The 16,595-nt window shown below is 37.9% G+C and overlaps 1 protein-coding gene across 1 annotated transcript in view; it reads right to left on the bottom strand.

The window, feature by feature from the left end:
* LOC120625583 (dual specificity testis-specific protein kinase 1) overlaps positions 1-16,595 on the bottom strand; it is a 134,081-nt gene that overhangs the window by 9,898 nt on the left and 107,588 nt on the right. Inside the window, exons 2-3 of the mRNA XM_039892642.1 lie at positions 8,654-8,775; positions 135-336 (exon numbers count right to left, since the gene is read on the bottom strand). Coding sequence (XP_039748576.1) covers positions 135-336; positions 8,654-8,775 — 324 coding nt within the window. The remainder of the gene's footprint in view (positions 1-134; positions 337-8,653; positions 8,776-16,595) is intronic.

Genomic DNA, 16,595 nt, shown 5'->3' on the forward strand with positions numbered 1-16,595 from the left:
CTTTGGGGTCAGATGGTGATGTGTGTATTGTCGTAGTAAATTCATTTATTCATTTCCCAAACGAGCTCTGCCGCAAAAACGTTTACTACTTAAAAAACTGGTAATATTAATAGTAACAAACTAGTAGCCCTTACCTTAGTCGTAAGATCTCTATGGAAGACTCCTAACGAATGCAGGTACTTCATGCCCTCAGCAACATCGGCTGCCAGGGATATCCTCAAGGGTTGAGGCAGGGGTTCGGGAGGCCTGCTCAGGATCAACTGCTCAAGGGATCCGCCCTCCATGTACTCCGTGAGCGCGTGCAGTTGACCCTCGTGCACGCAAACGCCCATGAATCTGAAATTATGGGCATAGACTTAAGTAAAGAAGCGGTCTTCAATGTCTAATCTGTCATTGTCTGACCTTCTTCAGAATTCAGAGCAGATTCTGATGTACACAAATCTCTAAAGTAAACTAAAATAGATCTTCGATTCATCAGTCTATAACAGCCCCATTGCTAGAATAACTAGGAAAAGCTGAGCCAAGGTAGCTAGCGACCTCCCACCAGACAAGACCAGAGAAAATTAAAAATTCATAAAATTCCAAAAATTGACCTTCCGCTCAAAACCGCGCTCACCGCTGCGCCAGGGAGGTCGTCAACACCTTTCCACCTGATGAGAGTTGTCAAAGTGCGTACAACAGAAGTGTTGTGGAGTGCTCACAAGTTGCAGCAAATGCATGGAAGTCAACAGCAGAAAACAATGGGCCTACTCGAGACGACATTCAAAACACATTTTGAGGTTCAAGTCTTTTGTTGAGTTAAACAGAAGGCAGGGAAAGCCTGGCCGGCTACAATACTTGTTATGCAGAGCTAAAAAAAACAATATAAAATGAAGAATATAGGTGACATAATACAGCGTATTTTACAAAGTGTTGAAACACAATTATTGGAGGTCGAATATAGAATGTTGCACATTTTTTAAAAGAAGAACCTCATGGGTATCACCTAAAAAGTTTCACTTGAAAATCTTACACCACGAAAGTTTTATGCCAATTCAACTTATCTATTATTATAACAATGGCAATTTCATTCTTTAATCCCTATAATCATCATTTCACTTACCATTTTTACTAAACTTCATTAAGATCAATCAAGAACGTTCAGTCTTTAAACTAGAGGTGCCCAATTATTAGTACAAACCTTTAGTTTATAAAATAAAAAATGGTAGACCCTCAAATCTGGGTTAGAATATTAAGCAGACTCAAATGTCAGGGAAATGCTTTGTTGAAACAATAAACGAGCAAAAATATGCAGCGTTTCATAAAAGTTTGTCGTACAAGCAAAAGGAAAGAGTATAGTAGATGTTGGTACGATTATCTCGAAGACAATGCAATGAAAATAGGACCGGGTGTCAAGGCCTGTCAATCAATCGAGCAATCAATGCGAATTGCCAATTAAAGAGTCGCGTGCACGAGGGCTCAATTATAATGCAAATGACATGGTAGAATAAAATGAACGAGGCGAATGATAGATGCACACGCAAAAGATGTTACGCGGAGTGAAAGTCCAAGTCCTTCCTAGGAAGTTTCGAGAATCGAGAGGCACGATAGTGAATGCCATTGTTATCTTTTAACAATTTAATGATGGGTTCTTATGTGGCTCTTCTCTTGACTAGATAGCAATTATCCGACAAGTTAAATACAAATATTTGTTATTTAAAGTAGGCCTATCTAACAGGTTCTTTTCTAATTTCAAGCATGTAGTAACTCCATCACTTAACTAAAAAAAGCTATGTGCTTTGTGAGGACCGTCGGATCAGAATACAGTTACACCTCCTCTTCTAAAGTGCGTCGTACGAGTAGACTGAGGGAAAATAACGGAGAACGGGCATCAGCGTAGTGATTATGAGCAAACCCTCTGATCTAGAGAGGCGTTTAGTCTAGCAGTGGACTGTTTAAGCTATGATTAAAAATGCAGATTTTGCAGAGAAACGACCAAAGAACTCTGCAGTTTTCTCAAAAGTTGACTATTGACAATTTAACAACATCTTGTCTATAGATGTAAACGAAGCTTCTTGTTTTATGACTGTTTGTAAATAATTATAGGAGCAAAGTGCCTATCTATCTCGAATATATAATTCAGATTTTCGGCGGTATACTTAAAAGTATGCTCAGAATGTTTAAACAAGTTCTGTCAGTATCAGGGCCACAAACAACTGACTATCGGCATATTAGCAAGTCGCTCGGGACTGTTTTACGAATGGAGCAAAAAGTTCAGCCTTTTCCAGAGCGCGGTAAGGATAAAAGTTCGATTGATTCGTTTGAACTTCTGCGACGTCACATTTGTTAAATGCAGAGAGAATGCAGTAAGAGTTTGTTCATTTTAATTAATTCAATACATGAAACATTTTATAAGGAACCAACGGACAACGGGGACCGAATATGAAGATAAAACATATTTCCACTCCCACTGCCCCAAAGCAAGCACAGAAATAGAAACTACTTTTATCACAGACGGACCACATTTATGCACCAGTAAGATGATATAATAGGCGGAACGTAACTTTTGCTTGTTTTAGAGCTTTTTCGCTCCAACCAGTGGCGTGCACAGGGTTTTCGGTCAGGGTATGCATAAAAAAAAATAGGTACTGAACATGCTATTTTGATGTTACTGTATAATTTTATTTGTGAGTAGGTACCTAACCTAACATTGTTTGTGATACCCATGTAGATCTTCTCATCATCTCCTATTTCCAGTAGGTATAGTAAGCTCTGAGACGACCGACTAGCGAGTTTTTAAAATTGTCTGCCATTGCGGCAATTACATTAAATAATGTTTTTTAGTGTAAACAATAAACAAACATAGGTATAATTATATATAAATAATGAAACAAAACATTGATCACTGCTATTCGCCTGTTTCTGTAAGTCAGTCAGAGCTCTTTTTACGTGCCGCTCCTTGTAGGTGCATTCCTTCCTTTACGAATAATCTCAATTAAACGTTAGTTAAGAATTAGCTCTAAACTTACCTACATTATCCAAGCACACTGAACCATCAGATCACACGCCGAATATAAGAACTTTCTTACACTAAGAATATTCCTCACAATCATTTACAAACAGTACACTGTCACAAAGGTTAATGTTAACAATAATAATTGTAACTATTTACAAACAACCGTACAGCAAACTAAAAAAACAGTAATTACCTAATTCTAATTCGGTGAATATAAGTTGTTATGACAGAAGGTAAAAGGTAAACAATAATGGCGCTGAGCGATCGCCAGCGATAATGAGAATACCTATCATAGTCAAAATATGTCCGTAATATTTTCTTAGTACACAAATGCTATTAAAAGTTGTCATTTGAAGAATATTACTTCATCAGTTACCAATGGCACCTGGTATACGTTAATAATTTATTAAACATAATTCGGCAACTTTTAATTTGGTTATTTTAATATACTTTTTGAACAAATTAGGTACTTATAAATTTCTAAAGATCTTGAATGTAATAAAATTCATTGATAAATTTTTTAACTACAAAAAAGAATTATTGCCGTTTAAAACAATAACAAACAAAGCAAATTACTTGTGCTTATAAAAAAACAAAGCATACATTTGGATTTCAAATTTCCGTAAGCAGTGCTTTTAAGATTTGCACACAAGCGAAACCCCTATACTGGAAACCTGGAAAACTCGCACACATAGAAAGAGCCAAATATTGTGTAAGCACGCACGCGATTATATCACTACACACCAGAACTTCCTTGTGTGCTGGTACACACAAGTAACGACAGATGCATTCAATCGCCGTGCTTCTATGGAGACCGCGGCGGCGCGGCGCATTAATTCGAGCGACGAATAAACGATTTGCCCGGCAATGGATACTTAATCGTGAAAACCCCAGCTTATTTTATGAGATTTAAATTATATTTAAAGCGTTAGTTTTTATTTAGGGATACTGGGATACAACTCAAAATTAAAATATAGTCGAAATATTATGCAGTTTGTCTATTTTAGTTCTAAACCATGACACAGGACTTGTCCATTGATTTACATAGAAGTGCGGCCGGTTCTTACTAGATGGCGCTTTTATAGTTTTCTATAAATTGTTTAATTTTTTTTCAATTTTTAAATTTTAAGTCGTCCTTATGGTCTGAGAGGCCCTGAGGTCAAGGTATGCACTGCTTATTTGCATCTATGAGATGCACGCCACTGGCTCCAACATCTTTAAGCGAGACGTTCCAACTTCCTAGAATTTGCTACGATGAAATACTTGGGAAGGAAAATTTATAGTTTTGAACTTTCGCATATTATTCAAATTGTCGACTTCACAAGTCCAGAGTTTGATTTTAACTCCAACACAAAAATCATGGTAGCTTTAGTAAAAAAGGGCTGTGGTTCTGCCTCTTCTTTGTATGAAGCAGGTAGGCGTTACTAGAGCGTATTACGTTACAGACATAGAAATGGTATTTCGGTACAATATTCAATGATAATAATCGTAACGCACTGTAAATCACAATTTGTGATTTAAATTTAACAGTTCTTGCAAAGTGTCACAATGTTTAGTAATGGTTCTAACATAAAAAAGGTTCATAGAAGCTTAAACCTAAATTTATATCTTTATCTAGATGATTGCGCAATTTAACCACAAGGTTTGTGTTGATGTTGGACATCGTGAAAATAATAAAATAAAGCTTCATAAGACAGTTCTTAGAAATTAAATTTGGAGGCAGGTAAGACCATTACGCAATCATCTCTTGGAAGTCGTGATTTAGATGTCAAGCAAAGAGGTCATGTTATGATGCCGCCCCGGTTGCTGAACGATTGGGAAAGTGCATAACAAAACAATAAGACTTGCGTTTTGTCAATTACAGCACATCACGTATGATTCGTAAAATGGTGATTATTACCACCCTACCGCCAAGCAATTTAGCGTACCGGTACAATGTCACGTAGAAACCGATTAGGTGTATGGGTTTAATACTTATAACTGCCATCTGTGACTGCACCAACATTAACCACCAGGTGATATTGCATTAAAAGGTCAACATGTAGCGGATAAATAAAAACATTGTTGTACGGAAATACGACCTCTGACCAGCGACAGCTTTCTATTAAGTCAGATACAAAATAGGATTTAAATAATAAGATCTCACCATTCCTTGTTTAGTTTTAAGATTCGGAAAAAAAATAGAAAGGAAAAAAGGTCAGAGACACTTCCGAGGACGATAGAAGTATCTCTACGTGATTCACTGTGGAGATCCAAAGTTATATATTCATAGCTCAACGAGATGCAAAGCTAAAGTGGCAATGGCGGGGTACATGGCTTGGAAACCACATGGGAACCTGGAAATAAATAGGTGCTTGATCGATAGCCCCTTAAAATGTATGTGTAACCAGTGTGAATGTAAAATCTCCACTTAGTAAACAGGAGATGTTAGACGAGTAATAGATAGCTCAAGACCGTTGAATTGGAAAATACTCAAAAAAAAAAATACCTATGCCCAGCAGCGGACGGTCCAATGCTTGATGTGATGATGTCTTTGGTTCTCTCTATACTTTGTCAATATTCTTTGGCACCATATACATCAAGCTTTCGACTATAATTTTATAGAAATCGAATGTTCTAAAACATTTGCAGCTATGGGATGCAGCAGAGCAACAGAAGTATACCGAGTAGTAACACGAAGAAAAACAGAAAGCAATCTATGCTGTCTAATTCCATGATGGCCTGTGTTAAATAATGGGATTCAGCTGATGATAATTAAAGCCTTATCCGCCGATTATAGCGATATCTTAGACGCTTCGTACGACACCGACGGGTAGAGTAGGCATGATGAAAACTGTGTTTTTATCTGCCGTCATTCGGTTCCTCCAGTTCGAGGAAAACCAAAAAAAGTCCAAGCTTGTCTAACAAGGCAGCCTCAATCAAATGAGCTCAATGCACTCGCATTGACGCGTCCGATTTATGTGCAACTTTGTCTAAATTTAGAAAATAAGATATATATGTCAACACCTATCAAAGGCCTTAGTTATAATTCTTAGAATCATTGTCACACAACATTCAAATGAAAGTGCGCGCATTCTGAACGCCAATCGTAGATGCTGAGAAATATGTTATTCAACAATGTAATCAAAGACGCATTGTTTTTATATTATTTGCGGAGATAGCCGACCAGGAAATGAACTGAAACATAGCGACCCATTGTTTTGGCGTTGTTTGTATTTCGTAACACGTTACGAGACTTACCTATTACCGATGCTTGGTTAGAGAAGATGACTTTTGACCTGAGAAAATTTGTTGCCGGCGTATGTGTTATAGCTTAACGACAATCACATAGCTTGGAGAACCGATGGACGTTGGGTTGCCGAGGTGCTGGAATAGCGACCCCGCACCGGCAAACGCAACGTTGGTCGGCCTTTAACGATGTGACAGACGTCATCAAACGAGTTGGAAACTTGGATTTTGGAACTCCCTACAAATTGATGTCCAGCAATGGACGTCAATTTTATTTTATGAGATGAGATGATTTTAAGTTATGAGATGAGGATTAAATTGAATTGAGGTAAAACTGTACAACACTTATGGCTCCGGAGCTGGTCGCTAACTATAATGGGCCACATAGTAACCGAACGCCTTGATGACGATAGCGACATCGAACGGGAGCGCCGGGCGCTGTCGGTCCGAGGCAATATGCTGGCTCGCAGATTTGCACGGTGTACCACGCAAGTAAAGCTTGCATTATTTACACGTGCAGTCTGTGGACACACTATAGGCAGCGAACATACAGCGCCCTGCGAGTTCATTACAACAATGTGCTGAGGGCGGTTTTGAAGAAGCCACGCTTTGACGCTGCAGCTCGTCAGAGATGTTTGCGGAAGCGCGCGTAGATGATTTTTACGCGATCATCCGCAAGCGTACTGCGTCAATGATGAGCAGGCTCGTGAGCAGCACCAAAACCCTCCTCAGTACACTGGCATTCTGGCTAGACAGCTCTCTCTGGGGAAGCTGGGATGGTGCGCTATAGGGGTGTTATAAGTTAGACTATAAGGAATTTTGTGTATAGAATAAGGTTGTTTTTTAGTTGTTAAGTACTAACATAGGTTTAACTACATTGTTTTACTAACACGATATGGACAAATGTCCGAAATAAAGATTATTATTATTATTATACTCGTTTGGTGACGTCTGTCTCACAGAGGTCATTAATCGAGTTCCTGGGAGGAGCTCCAAACAGGTGGCCCCGGACCTGGATATTGGAACTCTCTACAAGACCTATGTCCAGCAGTGGACATCGATCGGTTTAAGTGATAATGATGTATGAGTTATGAAATGGAGATTAAATTTAATTAAGGTAAAGCGTTACAAAACTTGTGGCTCCGAAACATGTATCTAACTATAATGGGGGTTCATTATAAAAACTCAAGGGTCTTTCAGCTGGCGATAAAAAGCCATATTCGGGTATATCTCCGTGACCAAGTTAGAAATGAAGCTTTACCGGCAAAGAATAACTTGTTGAGAAGTTTGAACGATGGACGTTAGCAAACTTCTCTTCTTGGGTAAATTAGTATAAAAATCTCAATGATATTGTTACTTAAGTATCAGCAATACTTGGTTTGCAGAAGATGACGTTCGAGCTAGAGAAATTCGCTGCTGAAGATTGAGCCAAAAGGTGACGATAAAATTGAATTTCAGTGAGCTGTATAGTACTTATGATTACTAAGTACTATACAGTACTAGTAATACATACATACAGTACAGTACAGTAGAAGTAGTAGTAGTATTATCTTACATATAATTCTATATGTAAGATATGATCACTGGAATATGTTAAATTTGATCTTAACAAGTAACTGTAAATAAATGACCAAGTAAGGTAGGTAATGAAACAAAAAAACAGAAGTCCACGAAGCAAATATTAGAACAAAGGCCCGTTTGCATAAACATTTATGAGCTGCCAATATCACAATGCAAGATTATTTATTTACCGTTTAGCGAAACCGGCATTGTCTCTCATATTTCATACAACGCGGCACTGTTGAAAATGAATGTATTTGAAAATATAAATAAAAATTGGCCATGTGCACATTTTGCTACAGTAAATTGAATCAAGAATCGGTGATAGCGTAGTGGGTAGGAGCTCGGCCGTTTTCGAATCTCAGCTCTAATTTTTCTAAGTTATGTGCGTTTTAAGTAATTGAAAATATCACTTGCTTCGACGGTGAAGAAAAACATCGTGAGGAAACCTGCATGCATGACAGTTCTACATAATGTGCTCAAAGGTATGTGAAGTCCACCAATCCGAAATGGGCCAGCGTGGTGGATTACGGCCTCAATAACAATAAAAAATAAGGACATAATAATAATATACTCATTGTGGGAGGGACCCGTGCCCTGTAGTGGGCCGGTAATGGGTTGATATGATGATGAAATTTAATCATTTGTATCCTGCCGTAAGGAGAAGGATTTAGGCCGTTGTCCATCACCCTGACCAAGTACGGAGTGGCGAACTTCACACGCCTTTGAGAATATAGTGTTGTTTGGTATTTGATACTTATAGTTTTTTATTTTCATCTCGCTTAGTTAAGTGGGAAAATGACAACAAATGTATCTGCCGTCACCACACGGCGCAAATGTACGACAGACGCGACAGGAACAAAAACTTACCCTAAAATATTAGGATGTTTGAGTTTGTTCATGAGCTGCACCTCCCGCAGCATGTTGGGACGGTTGGCGCGCTGCTGGTTCATCTTCAGAACCATCACCTTGCCGGAGGTTTTGTGGGTTACCTGGAAACAAGGAACAGCACTATTAACATCGATATATATAGTCATGCGAATACTCATTCGACCTACAACACAACAAAATCAATTCCATATCTTAGAATCCTTCGTCAAATATTCTGTAATTTGACAATAATACTGCCTATGTATTGAAAAATCAAGTATTAGTAAAAAATATTACATATATTATCAATAATATTGGTTATGAGTAGCCTTATAATTTAAGTGCAACAATTAATGAAACCTGGTTTCATCACGATGTTTTCCTTCATTGTTAAAGTAAGTGTTATTTTATTTGCTTATTTTAAAAACGCCCATAACTCCTCTCAAACTGATAAGGGTTTCGGCCGTGATCCACACCGGCCCCAGTGCAGATTTCTCGACTTCACACGTTATGGGGTTCTCCCGGGCACGCAGGTTTCCTCACGATGTTCTCTTTCACCGTTTAAGCAAGTGACTTAACTGCTAACACCACTTCATTGTAAAATATGACTTAAATTAAAAAGGGCAGTTTTCGTTTATTGGTACCTACTTCCGGTGACGTCACGTACATCATCTCCCTTGCAAACTTCCGCTTATCAGTGCGCACCTCATTACAAGGCAAATCGAGTGAAACCATTTCAGGATGCTTTGCTTCTATTTTTACTCGTACTTGGCAGTGATGGCGCCCACGTGAAGGTCAATAGCGTAGCATCGCCATTATTGGTTGTATATATATTATTATCTAATCATCTTAATCTATACATTCACACAAAAGTATATAGTATAGTCTTTGATATTGAAATCAACATTATCAACCCTTACCGGACACGGGTCTCCTAACAGAAGAGTTTGATCAGAAGAGTTTGTCGTGATTCCACAGTTCACCACGCTGGCGACATGCGGGTTACTTTGCATGTCTTTGGGAACATTATAGAGAACTCTTAGACCGATATTGAAATACCTAACTCTTATTAAATAAATAAAATAAATAAATATACTTCGAAAATACACACATCGCCTTCTAGCGTAGCTTGTGTTATGGGTACTAATATGACTGATAAATATTTTTATGAATAACATACATCAATACTTATAATATACATAGGTATATAAACACCCAGAAACTGAAAAACAGTCATGTTCATCACACAAACATTTTCCAGTTGTGGGAATCGAACCCGCGGTCTTGTACTCAGAAAGCAAGTTCGTTGCCCACTGCGCCAATCGGCCGTCAATTAAGCTCGTCTGATTATTAGAGCGACTGAATTACCCAATCTAATGTTTTATTGGTTATGAAATATCCACGTTTGAAATTAGAACGTTCTGGAAATTATAACGTTGCTCTAACTTCCTAGCTTAGTATTAATTTACTATGAGGTGGTGATATTAAAAAAAATACCCGGCTAAGATTGCTGTGGGCTCTTCTTAGACCAGGGCGCGATTGGAACCGCCGTAACTTTAGGTTTAAGTTGGCTAACGAAGTTATCGCCATCGCCTTACAATTATGTAGACATATATGTATGAATGCTTTATAAGCGCCTGCGATTGGCCTACATGTAAAAGAATTTTTATTTTCATATTGAAATTTTCACTAATTTTCATTTTAAAAATTAGTGAAAATTTCGAATAACGATAAAAAAATTTATGACAACAACGTTATCCATACTTACTGCGTTCTACAAAGTGATTTAATCTAATTTTATCATTCTACTCATATCTAGAAGAAGTTAAACATAATTTCGGTATTTTATCAGAATTTAATCTAATTAGTTTCCGTATCCAGCTCGATTTACCTAAACATCAATACACATAATCTTATTTAAGTACTATAACATAATTAGGTACGAGTATATTCTTGTTATCAAAAATGGCTTCCAAAGAAGTCTTACACTATCGATAGGCTAACAAGTAAATTTTTGTTCATAATGGAAGTTAATTTTCTTGTTTTGCAATTACGTTTTTACAGCGGTTCGAAGACCACGTTAAATTTTCGGTTGACATGACGCACCTATAATGTTTATTATACCAGTTCATTGATTTCTAGAGATTATTTTATGGTAACTAGCCAAAGCCGAAGCCAGACCAGACCAGCACGGCTAGGAGACAATTATCTCCCCGGGGAAAGGATAAAAATATATCTTGTCCCACAGCTTTATCAACTCTGGCACACTAGTAGATATAATATCCAAATAATATATGTGATTAAATGTTATAAAATCTCGGGAATCGGACTCGGGACCTCCAACTTAAAACAACAGCGTTCACCGCTGCACCCGTGAGGTCTTCAAACTAAGACCAACATCTCTATTCTCTGGTCATAACATCATGCAAACTACACACCCACCATCTGGATGCCTTGTATTCTTTCTTCTATAACTTTCTTTATTTCCTGCCACGAATCAACGAATTATGGTAACATATCTTATGCTCGATATAAAAAGTACAACCATTCATAATAAAGAAGCATATTTTATTTATTAGTTATTCATTGTTTAGCTAATGTAAGACCACTTTATTACACCATTCAGTATCTAATAAGATCTAAGCACTCGCTATTTCATCGCTGGTGTCTGGGAAGATTCTGTGCAATTAGACCGGAGTCTGTTCTAGCATGACTAAATTATGTTTTTTAATTAACTTAATCATAAAAATAGGTAGTGATACAAAGAAGATTAGGACTTAACATTGCCAGAATTAGATACCTCCACGTTGAAAAAACAGTTCTTTACAAAAACAGGACTCTAAAGTGATTTATAGTACTGGCTACAAGTACCGAATGGTACTCGATCGCCATCTCTTGCGAAATGCCTCATTCACACCGCACCAAGTGGGATCGTAACAGTATTTCACGCCCACGCCCAAGAGCCTCATGACTTCATTACTTATCCATTGGTTTTCGCCTTTATCACAAGGCCGTAGGGTGCTGAATTAATTCTGTCAAATTTATGTAAAGGTACCATCAAATGCAGTTTGTTTCCGGCGTGAAAACTATAACCAATTCTCGATTTAGTGCGATGCAGACACTGCAGGTAAGTATATTATATGGTTAGCTATTTGTACAGGTGTGTTTGGTTTCCGCGATTAAATAAATCATAGCGAACGGTTAGAAGGTTTCTCGAATTGCACTTAATACGAAATTACACTAGGAAAGTAATGGAGTCGAACAGATGATGTTTTGTTTATTAGTTAGGTGCGTTGTCCAATCTCAGCATCTCGGCAAGTGAAGACAGGGTAATTGTTGCGCTCTGTCTTCTGTCATGGCTACAAGTCTTTATCGAACATGAGCTTTAGCCGCATTTTATTGAGGTTTATTAAAATCCGCGGGAATCGTTATCCAGAAAAAGTGTCTTATGACTGCAAAATGTCGTCAATATTGGTTTGGTTGTGTAGATTTTTTATACGTCTCAAGTATTTTTTTTTTATTTTGAAATATCCCCTGGGAACGTTACCCTGGAACTGCTGTTCTGGAATAGAATAGTATTCAATATCATGAGCAGTGATTCAATCTATATGAGCCAAATTTCATCAAGATCGGTGTAGTATTTAAACCGAATGATATGTAATAAACGAATAATCAAAAGAAATTAAAAAACTTTTGCATTGATATTAGATTTATGACGCAATAAGTTGTCATGTTTTCAATACATTTTTGGTAGACAGACGCACTGATAGACAAGAAGAGCTGTTTAAAAGTTTAAAAAGCATTCAAATTAATATAGAGGACACAGTACGAGATTAGAAAGCGTAAATCAGTAGCCAATAATTCGCTGGACAAAAGTCCTCTCCCAGCGAGGGTTTGTGCGAAATCATTACGCCGGGCAGACGAGTCGGTGATCGCAGTTCATGTAGTAGTATCGCAAAGGACGCTGCTACAAGATCTCCGAAAGCGTAAATTCTGCCAATAATATTGTGATGCTAGCAATATAATAAGATGTAATAAGCGCGTGTCTAAACTAATGCGTCACACAAAATCATCGCATAAAAGAGCCTTTGAGCGTTGAGCATCTACTTGACACGAACTGTAGCCCTTAGTACAAGATTTGTTCGCTCGCAATCGAGGAAACGTTTTCGCATATCAGACTCGCAAGAGTCGCAAGTCTCGTACTTCCTTTATTAATTTTACAAATCTTCTGCCAAAAGCCCTAGCTGAACAAATGTAGGCAAATTTGAGCTATGTAACAATGAACAAGTGATCCATTTTACTAGTTAAAACGACTCCTCGATTGCGAGCGAGGAAATATTGTACTAAGGTTACTGGGATGATGCTATTGTGTGAGATACGCCGGAGTCTTGGAGACCACTTGAACTTTTGCACAATTACCGATCGACCCGGGCGAAGTGGGTGAAGGAATACTGACCGTGCAGAGCGACGTTTTTTTTATGTCAAGCAGGAGAAGGACGCTGTATAATTATCTTTTCCCACGGTGGCATCAGCATCATCATAATGTCCCACTATTGGGCACAGGCCGCCTCTCTCATAGGAGGAATTGGTGGCCGTTAATGGTGGTTAATGATATTATAAATAAATAAATATATTACGACAATACACACATCGCCACCTAGCCCCAAAGTAAGCGTAGCTTGTGTTATGGTAACTAAGATGACTGATGAATATTTTTTATGAATAATTTTATATATATAAATACTTATTATATACATATAAACACCCAGACACTGAAAAACATTCATGTTCATCACACAAACATTTGCCAGTTGTGGGAATCGAACCCACGGCCTTGGACTCAGAAAGCAGGGTCGCTGCCCACTGCGCCAATCGGCCGTCAATTATCATATGTTATTGGTAAAATGTGGGCCAGGTGGCTTAATGCATGGAGGTGGACACCACGTAGTTTCTTATTTCGAGCTGGTGAAGAAAAGTTCTATAGGGACTTAAAAAAAAAATTCCGACCCGGGAATTGAACCAAAGGCCTCATGATCTGTAGTTTAACATGCTAACCAGACTAACGAAGCAGTTCCACGGTGTGGACCTCTTTAATATAAAAGTCTCCACACAAGGACACTGCTGGAACTAGATCTTTCACAGGAACTTCCACATGCCATGAAGGAGTCAAAATTTCTTCCAGATTCGATATTCATCCATATTCTTATTTTCAAGTGATATCAATACAAAAGTGGTTTTTAAAATAGCTTTACGCTTCGGGATAAATAACGTTCTTTATGTACCTACCGAGGCGCACAAAATCTAGGTAAAGCATTCGCAAACAGTGCAGTGCGCGAGTTATAAAAACAAACTCGAGCTCAGGCATACCGCAGATAAGATAACGGATCCAGCGCACATTGTGGCGGAGAACAGCGCTATCTCTTAGCGCATATCTCCGTTGCACTTCATAACAACCAAGGCATTTGCGTCGCGATTTACCGCACACTGAATCTACGCTGTCCAATTTTGGCCGAGCATTCGATCTCCGCCCACCAGGCTGATAGATAAGATACTAAGAACGCACATGAGACAAAACATTATTAGCCTTTATAAACAAAAAGTAAATACTTATAAACAATCGATTACTAGACACGGACAGTGGCGTGCATCGAGGGTATGCACAGGGTATGCAGATGATATAAACAGAAGAAAATCCCCAGTATGAGCTATAAATACTTGAGGGTAGACTTTTTATAACTCTCTCAATGCCTACTCCTCTTACTCCCTCGTACTCGTACTGGAGATTTTCCTCATTTTATATAATCATTTTATCTGCATACCCTGTGCATACCCGTTATGCACGCCACTGGACACGGACCTAAATTAGTAACATTACAATATCGTCTACAAAAGGTATATTTGTGGGATTGAGTATATACTTATAAAGCATTATTCGTTAAAAGTAATTTTGGGCAGCATTGCATAAATTTAACAAAGTGTTAAAAACATTTCTTACTGGTTACGTTTAACGCAATTAATACATTTCTAAATGATAAGGTTGATTGGTGGGAAGTATTCGCTTTACTTTCATCTTCCATTGGAAAGAAAAATTTATGTTGTACAATGTTGATGGTGTAAAAGAGCAAACAAAGATATCTTTTAGCTAAAAATCTTCTACTATGTTGTAGTGGAATAAAAAAATACCGTGCTCTTCTCAGGTGGAATCCAATTGTACCACATTAAGCTTCACTTAACTTGCGGAAAATTCAACGCGGAAAACTATTCACTGGTGGTATACCACAAATGCCACGTACCAAACGTAGCCGCGAGTTAAAACCAAATCAGGTAACCGTATAATTTTGTGCGCATCGATGCCTAACTGTGCTTTATCTAAAACTGCATTAACACCCAAAGCGAATCCCGTCCGGAGCACGTCTCGGAGGAAAATTTCCATAATTACACTGCTTTCAACTGCCCCGCTCTTCAAATATGGCTTCCCTGTGACCCTAAAATGCTAACTACCGTAATATGCCATCCCGATACGGGAATTCTGATACTATCGGCGCTTTTAAAACGATAGACTCTATTGGTTAGATTTGTATTGCGGTCTCGATTTATATGGTAATAATTTATGGCAAATAAATTGCTCTCTGATCTTGTCTGTATATTGTTCACCCATTTATTTGACACATCTAACTATCATCTAACATATAAAGCTGTTCCAGTGTTTGTGTGTTCTTTTTTTACTCAGAATTGACAGATCAGGTGGTTTACCTGATTGTTAGTAGAAAACAATCGCCTATGAACAGAGCAACACTTCGCAACGATTCACTTTGTACAACGTATTTCTTGCACGCCGAAATACGTCTTACAAAGTGAAGCGCTTTATCTATCAACCAAGCCGAATTACACCGGCAATGGCTCTTCCCCGCATGAGCTCTGTGACTAAAATTTCTACTGCTACTGATACTATTACGAGTTACTTATGGATTTTGATACGGTTTTTTTCAAGGACTTCAAAGAGACTCTCCTGTTTCTCGAAGTTCTGACTGAGAAACACTAACTAAATATGATACGTTGAACCCATTGGTGTATTTAAAAATGTTTATCTCCTATTAGATATGTGCCCAGCAGTCGGTAACGTACCAGGAGTTGCTTTAAACTTTACTTAACTTTAAAGGCTAATGTTCAAGTTGTAAATGTAATAAAGTCTTCTACCCGAACTCACGTCACGATTCCACGTGTTATGGTAAACTCGAAACCAATGAACTTGTAAAAACTGGCCGGTCACGAACACATTATTTTGTTTTAAACGTGTCAATTGATACAAAGTTGTATTGAACAATGGGTGTAACGGTACAAATGTAATGTACGAAAGCCATTTACCATACATTACTTTTGACGAGGTACCGTCATATACATACGTGTGGGTGAATTATTGTTATAATAATATTATATTTTTGTACTAATACATGTTAGCCCTTGACTGCAATCTCACCTGGCAATAAATGATGATCCAGTTATATTATCGGTTTTTACATAGCATCGCACCGTAACTCCAAATCGCTTGGCCGCACATCTTTGTCGGTATAGTGTAAAATAGCCACTCTCTTTCCAGACCAGAGAAAATTTAGAATTGCCTTCCAAGAATTCCTAGTAAATATTTTACCATGTAATGTATGTATACAACATTACGTAGTCAACGTTATAAAAATTGCTAGAAACTCTGATAACACTATCTTGCATTGATAACGAAGGTAATGCGAAGGAGAGAAGAGAGCACCATCTATACAAGTAAATAAAATTACAGTGCCTGTCTGCTATCTCAACATATCTAACCATACTGCAGCAGAGTCTAATTTTGCATATAAAAAATTAAGAACCGAAATAAAAATTAGAATTATTCGGAATTTGAACCCTACAAATAACCGAATAAATCTACATAGGGATATAACTAAAACCA

The sequence above is a fragment of the Pararge aegeria genome, chromosome 8 (genome assembly GCF_905163445.1).
Source record: "Pararge aegeria chromosome 8, ilParAegt1.1, whole genome shotgun sequence".
Taxonomy (NCBI): domain Eukaryota; kingdom Metazoa; phylum Arthropoda; class Insecta; order Lepidoptera; family Nymphalidae; genus Pararge; species Pararge aegeria.